Here is a 7,869-nt window from a genome sequence, read left to right as displayed (position 1 = left end):
GGTCTCTTCCTACTCTCCTTGCGAGTAAAAAAAATTTCTGAATTTCTTTTCTTGTTTTACAGTGTTTTAGGTGTTAGACCTGACATGCAGCCACCTTAAGTAGCGCAATAATAGACCAATTTGGCTCTATCCTTTAAAATTTACTTCTTTATATAAGCTTAGCAAAATTCAACTTTTGTTTTGTTCTGGAACAAATGGCTAATACAACATCTAAATCTGAGAAAATTTAAGGAGCACATCAGCAAGACTCAGTTTCCTTACAAACCAACCGACAGTATTTAATATATTATGGAAATGTGAAAGCACAGATCTAATGTTTGTTCCTCACTAAGTCTGTGTCATCAAGTTCTATGCAACCTTGTGATGAAAATTTAAAAAAAAACTCTGTTCAGTGACGGAGCTCTTCCTCCTTTATCTCCCCCAAGGTTTTGCAATCCTCCAGGCCATAATGGAGTCTGCTGTAGCCAATAACTGGCAGGTGACAGCTCGCTCGGTTGGGAACATTGTGGACCCCACAGAGTACAGACGCATCATCGAGGAGATGGACCGCCGACAGGAGAAACGCTTTCTCATCGACTGCGAAGTGGATAGGATCAACTTGATACTCCAGCAGGTACTGAGCAACACACACTGCTGCCTCGTCCTAGTTTTCCTAAAGAAAAGTAGCACACTGGAAGCAAACCTGTCCTTGAGTATCAGAAAATAAATCTTTAACATCCTATGCATGTTTTTTTTTCTTTATCATAATTATTCAGCGTATTTCATCTCTTCTGAAAGAGCAGACATGTTTTCTGCTCTCACTGTTCTTCATGTCCTTGTACAAACTCTGTAAAATAGGGCAGATTTTCTGGCATTTTATGTCGATTCTCCCTCGTTTTTCTGTCATTACCCTAAGCTCCTCGAGTGCATCATGATTGGCTCGCGTCTCAAAATTCTCATTTGAAAAGGGTGTTATAACAGGCGAGCTGGGCACTTTCAATTAGAGCTCGTTATTCCCAGTTCTCTTTATTTGTGTGTGTGGGTGTGTTTGTGTGTGTAGTTTAAGGTCACCTGGGTTTAATTCACATGGAGGAATTACTGAGCCTGCTCATCCGTGTTTCCTTGGTGATCATCAGTTCCTGTTTTCCAACACTTGTCTGCTCCCTGTTGTTTTACTGTTGAGACGTTTTTAACGTCTTTTTAATGTGGCCTATTAAACAAGGATCAAGTTAGAGTTTTCTGACTACCTTGGATCCATTTAATGTAGGTAACTGAAAATGTAAGTTCACACCTTTGATTTATTTAGATTTCTTGAAAGACTGTAATGCACAATGCCTCTTTAATTTTTCATGTTTTACTGGAGAAACATTTTATTGTACAGCATTTACGGCCAAATGCTATACATGGTTTTTAATAGCTTCTGCTAAATAAAAAGCTGAAAAGTGAGGCATCAGTGTTGTATTCTTTGTGCTGAAGGTTCACTTTCCACTGCTCTTGTTTCTTTAAGCCTTTTGTATTGGATCTTAGCACAGCATTAAATAATATTATTGTTTTATAGAGCGTCAGGAAAACTTGGTTGGCCTTTCTGGTCCAGCACTTTACTGGTTGGAATCGTACTTGAAGCGCAGGGTTTTTTTGTGTCAGTAGGCAACTTAAGATCAGAGACCACAGAAAACACATGTGGCATCACCAAAGGTTGTACCTTATGGGCCCTTTTTTTTTATATCTACATGAACAGAAATTACCGACTATGCAAAGGACACCAAGATGTGCATTACGATGTCACCAATTGACTATGAACCCAAAAAGGTTTCCTAGAAGACATACTGGATTGGCCATTAAGGTCACCTGGGGGGTGTTATTGGTTGTTAGGTGGTTCTGATGGGTTGATTAGTCCCTTGTCACTTTTCACTACACTGAATGCCAGTCAGTGTAGTGAAGAGAGCACAGACCTGTACATTGGAGGGACCCAGCAAGCGATACACAGGTGCATGGCTCAACACAGGAAAGCCGACTCCTCAGGACAGGATTCAGCTATTCACCTACACCTGAAGGCTAAAAGACATTTGTTTGAGGGCAACGATGTCCATATTCTGGCCAATTAAGACAGATGGTTTCAGTGAGGGGTTAAGGAAGCCATCTTTGTTAAGCTGGAAAAACCATCTCTCAGCAGAGTAGGTGTAGCAAATTATTTGTTAAATTTGTCTATTAAGTTTAGTTTTTAATTAAGTTTTTGGGTCTATTTGTTAGTGAATATACCATCTCTGTTTTATCATGATAACATCATGAGACCAGGATTACGTAATCATGCATGCATACTGTTAATCAACAAGCAGAAGAGGACCATCTATTCATACATTTTCCATCACACTTTATCCCTGCTGGGGTTGCGAAGGGTGCTGCTGCCTATCTCCAGCTGTCAATGGGCGAGAGGCGGGGTCCACCCTGGACAGGTCGCCAGTCCATTGCAGGGAAGCACAGAGACAAACAGGACAAACAACCATTCACGCACACACTCACAGCTAAGGAGAATTTAGAGAAGCCAATTAACCTAACAGTCATGTTTTTGGACCAACAAAACAAACAAAAAACCATTCAAAAAAAAAAAATAAGATTAAATCATCAACATCCTTTGAAAGAGGTTTGTAGACCTTCTGGGACAATATCAATTTATTATCTAGTGAGTTAAAAACACAAATGGAATCTAATGATTTCCTCCGGTCATATTTTAGTCAATGGGACTAATGCTTTTTCCGAAAACATAAAAAAATATATTTTTGCTGTAATAAAGGCACAAGCTAAACTTTGATTTTGACAATTTGTTAATTTTTTCCAAGCACAATCATCAGGGACTGCAGCATTAACTCAACATGCAGCATATCTGGTAAAGTTTTAAATATACCAGAGCAAAATGAAATGAACACAGAACATAGCTGTGAAGCAGAGCAGGTTCCGCTGAAAGTCTTTCGTCCTTTAGTGGTCAGGTGTTAACACTTTACAGAAAATGTGATTAACCTCCAGAGAGTGCCAAGGGAACACATGAGGAACGGTTAACAAGTTCTTACAGGGGGACACTCAGCCCAGCCTTATCATGGGGCTACTGTACATTTTATTTAATTTTTTTTATTTAGCCTGGAAGGACCCTTTGAAATAAAAAAAAATGCTCTTTTATAAGGTTGTCCTGGCCAAGAGGCATCAGAAGTTTAAAAAATAAAAACACAGGTAAACAGGTAGATTATGAAAAACAACCACATTTTGACGACGTCGTTTAAAATGTTCTCAACCTGGACTTAAATGCTCAATGAAAAAAGTTCATTTTCCAGTCTTTTTGCAATGCACTCCATGTTGGAGGTGCAGAGTAAACAAAAGCTCTTTTTTAACCCAATTTAGTCCATGCAAATGGAACAGAGAGCAACAAATTATTAGAATGCAAAGAATAGGAAGCAACGCTTTTCATGGTAATCAAAGAACATATGTATGAGAGAAAAATACCACGCATGGCCTTATATGTAAAGTACCAGTCCGGTGGAAAAGGAAAATTCTCCCACTCTAGAATACATCTCATGATCTTATGAAATTCAGAGAAGCATGATAAACAGAGTAAATGTTATATAGACATGGAGCTGAAGGATTTGTGTACAGCAAGTCTCTATAATGTAAAGCAATAAAAAATGTTTCTGTGACATCCTGCTATTTCGCCTTAAATGAAAAACAGGTTTTATTGTTAAAGAAGCAGCCCAGTGTATGTTTGAGTTTTTAACACAATTGTCAATATAAGCCTTATAGGTAAGAAGTTGATAATTTAAGACTCCAGGGTACTCTGTGTTTACCAGATAACTAAGCTGTAGTCCCATAATCAGACTGGACTGGGTGTTCCCCAGTGCGTAATGGCTAACCGCCCATTAGTTACTTATTGTCACAGTCTTGGTTCTGTTATATCTTCTTTTGAGTATTCAGTTTAACTTTGCTCCATGTTTTCTAGTTTTATTGGTTTAATTCTTATTTCGTTGTGTTTTCTGGTTATGTTTCAGTTCTCAGGTTTTTATTTGTTGCCCTCTGTTGCCCTCTTGTGTTCTCCTTTTTCCCTAGCTCCTTCCCAGTCTGCTCTGTTCACACCTGCTCCCAATCTGCTCGTTAGTCCTCTTTTTGTTCAGTCTCCCATAAATCTTCTCCTTGTGCAGTTCCTCAGTGCTGGTTCCTCGTCTAACTTCGTTCAACACCGTCTTACTGTGTCTTAACTCGTCATGATTGTTTCCCCCTGAAGTCTCCATGGTTTCTGGTTTGTTTTACCTTTTTCTTGTTGGATTTTTGGATTTTTTTGGATTCCTGCCTCAGTCGTTTGTTTAGCTTTCATTAAATCTACAAAACTCACCTCTGCATTTGGGTCCTCAACCCACAACCAAATCCTGACACTTATTACCGGTAGTTCTTTGGGTTTTTGTTAGAAGTAAATTACATTTTGTGTATCTTACTGTAAAGTGTTACCCTGTCCCCAAGCCTTGCATAGTCTGGACAATAAAAAAATAATGAATGTAAAATATTAAATGAAGTTCCCTTCTGTACTTAAAGAGTGAATCAAATGCTCCCGATTTTATGTTTGCTATTTTAAAAAACAAACAAACATCCTGATCTGTAGATATCTGAAATAGTGGCTCTTATGCAGATGATATTCTGATTGAAGTTGAGGAAAGAGCAAAGTTTAATTGTTTTTTATTGCTAAAATAAATGCTAGTTGATACCGATGTTCAGACTGTACTGCTAACCTTTGTTGGTGTTAGAAGGCAAACATTTCCAGTCAGTCTTCACCGGGTTTGCTCACACTGCAGCGTGTATTTTGGTCAATTTCTCCATCAGATCTCTAGAGCAGTGGAGTTTGGAGACTGGCGCCAGGTAACACAGATGTTCAACTCCCTTCAGTGTGTAGACTGGGCCACTTTAGGACCTTGAAATATTCTTTTAACAGAGCCTGTCCTATGTTGTCTGAGCTTTTCCAGCTGGAAACCCAGCCTAGTTCAATCCTCAATGCTCTCACTGATGGAAGGAGGAGACTTTAAACAATCAGTGGATGACTAAATACTTTTTGGCCCCACTGTGTATGCAGATAGTAAAAATTAACTGCAAGGGTTTGAGCTTTATTACTATGGTTTGACTCCAGCTATCAGTAAAAAGAGGTGCTTTAAAGACCAAATAAAGAAAAAAATAGAAGATAAAAAGCTTAAAATTAAGAGACCAAATTAGAATCCAAGTAAAATAAGTACAGAAATATCTTCTTTATTTTAATCAAAGCTACATACTGTAGCAAAGGGATTTAGGTGTCAGAGTAATGTGCTCCCTCTTAGAATTTTATTATACTTTTATCCTCATATAAAAGTCATTACGCCTTAACCTTGTGGTTAAGACTTGTGACTGTGAAGACTTCTACCCTGATGATAATGATCTTTATTATTACCACACAGACAGATCTCCTTTGACCTTCATCTGCATCTGTTTCCTCTCCCCTGGATGTGAAGGGGGGAGGGGGGTGATTTTATACAGCTCTGGGAATTATTTTGATCATCAAGTGAAATATGCTTCCCTCTGTCTGCCCTTCACATTCTCTCAGAGCTTTGCTTTAAACGATTCTGGATTGCCTTCACGTTAAGTTTGAGTCATCCAATCAAGGCATCAGAGGTCTCTCTGCAGCGCACAAAAGCAGGTTCAGCCATGGTTTCTTTTCTGCAGCACTTTAAGGTCTGGGGCGGCATCCATCCCTGTGAATGCCACACCCCAAGGATGATTCCTTACACAAGCTGTGACATCAACACTTTCTTTAATGTACTATCAGCTCCTGTAAGTAGGACACACTGTCCCGTAACCGCACCAACAATGAGCCTACTATAAATAGCCTACTCTCCTAGCTTGAGGGAAGATCTCTCACAGAGGCAGGAGTGGGCAAATGCTACTTAGATCCGTCAGGAATCAGCAGCTCTGGACATTTCTATCAGTGAGGCATTTATCCTTTGATTTTATTTTTTTAATAAATACAATGCAGACACACTGCCACATCCAAACATTGATGTAGGACTCAGTAGTTTGGTTTATGCTACATTTGGGTAATATCTATGCTTACAGCTTCCATGTATTTTATAGTATTACTATAAGTTCACTCATCTCTTTAGCACAGTAAAGCAGAGTTATTGCATATTTAAGGATTCTCATTAAACATAAAAGCAGAGAGAATTTATTACTAACCCCACAGAGGATTGATCCCCTCCAGCCCCGTCCTGTGCGCCGCGAAGCCAGAGGAGTCTGTGAATAACCAGTTTATAGACTGCGTCTGTCGCCTGGATGGAAATGTGAGCCCAGCTGAGCACCCAGAGGTGCACTTGAATTCCACTATGACCGAAAAGCACAGAGGAAAAGGATGCAAGGATGAAATGGATGGAAACTTAATGGATCACAGTTAGAGAAGCAACTTATCAATTAATGAATTAATCTAAAGTTGATTGATCTTATCAGTTGACTAAAGTTTAACTGATAAGCAGAGATTTTCTGAAAAACCTGACCTATTTTTCTTGTAAATATTTTTACAATATTTGCAATAAAAAATATATCATCATATTCTAATTAACTAAAATGATGAATAATTTTATTGTGTTTTCTGTTTTAAATACTGACTGAACAAATTTTTTTAATGAGATTTAACAAAATAGGAACCCTTGAGGTTACTGAATAAAAATACAGTATGATTAGAATATGTGAAATATGTGATGTGCAATTTACAGAGATATACAATCTTTTACAGACAGGGTATGTCGATCTGACATACTGTCAGGATTATTTACCACTTTGTTTCAATGAGGTTGACGCTAAATGTGATGTTGATTTCTGTGTTTAATAAAACAATCAGTGTTGGGAGAAACTGAACCGCTTTTAAACAGGTTGTTCTGGTTTTGGTTGCTCTCAAAGGAATGTTAAAGCTTTGCTTTATGAAGAGCATTAACTCATAAATCCTTCTCCATCTATTGTGCTCATTCCTTAGAGGTATTTTTCAATCATGTTACAAACGTTTTGCATTTTGCACTCCACTTTTCTATCATCCTGACCTTAGAAATGGAGCAGAGAAGTTCTGCTGCTCCTCCATGCAGCGTGGGCTAAATTGACCTTTTTAGGTTATAACTGAAGGAGTTTACCCAGTGTTTATGTTTACATATAGAACCACAGAAAGTTCATTCTGCATCCTTGTTGCCATTAAACAGTGGAAATAATCCTGGACCAGACTCTGGATCTATGCACTTTTCACCTCTGGCTTTCCTCTGCTCCAGTGTTGCCAGATAGAGGCAAGGTTTTCCAGCCCTGTTAAAAACCAGCACATCACACAACAACCTGCCCAAATAATATATTGTTATATTTACTGCATGAACATGAACACAATTCAGTACAACTTAATTCAACACTACATGTCAAAACCCTACAATCCAACTAAATCTACCCAGTTTTGTTCTCCATAAACAACTCTGACCGAGCCACCACGCCGATGTCAGATCCAGTGAGTGTCATGTAACACATCACATACGGTATTAACATGTTTCTAGATGGACTTATAACCAGATAAATCACTCCTTTTTTTACATTTAGAAGACAAACTAAAATCAGTACGCACACACAAATAAGCTAAGCTTATTTTTACATAACTGAAATAATTACATTTATTATGGTTGACTTTGAATTTTTACCTTTAATGCCTATTAGATTGTTGGCTGCAACATTGAACATCTGAACGCTGAACTTTTACTCCGGTTAGCTATAATATAATCCACTGTGATTTGAGTCATCAGTACGCGGTTGAATAAAATTTCCCCAATAACTGTCGGGGAGGACACAATGTTGCTGATGTCCATCCATTCTGTG

The 7,869-nt window shown here is 38.4% G+C and overlaps 1 protein-coding gene across 4 annotated transcripts in view; it reads left to right on the top strand.

The window, feature by feature from the left end:
• The first annotated feature begins 427 nt into the window (after positions 1-427).
• gria3 (glutamate receptor, ionotropic, AMPA 3) overlaps positions 428-7,869 on the top strand; it is a 73,510-nt gene continuing 66,068 nt past the window's right edge. For 3 of the 4 annotated variants that reach the window (XR_001482058.1, XM_015399738.1, XM_015399737.1), the window contains exon 1: positions 430-613. Coding sequence is in view for 3 of the 4 variants with exons in the window: in XM_015399738.1 (XP_015255224.1) it covers positions 449-613 (165 nt within the window). In the remaining variant the exon portion in view is untranslated. Of the gene's footprint in view, positions 614-7,869 lie in introns of all 4 variants that reach the window. The other variant, XM_015399739.1, reaches the window with a different exon arrangement.

This window comes from Cyprinodon variegatus, unplaced genomic scaffold, assembly GCF_000732505.1.
Source record: "Cyprinodon variegatus isolate N-32 unplaced genomic scaffold, C_variegatus-1.0 Scaffold1044, whole genome shotgun sequence".
NCBI lineage: Eukaryota > Metazoa > Chordata > Actinopteri > Cyprinodontiformes > Cyprinodontidae > Cyprinodon > Cyprinodon variegatus.
This window is presented reverse-complemented; position numbering and strand designations above follow the sequence as displayed.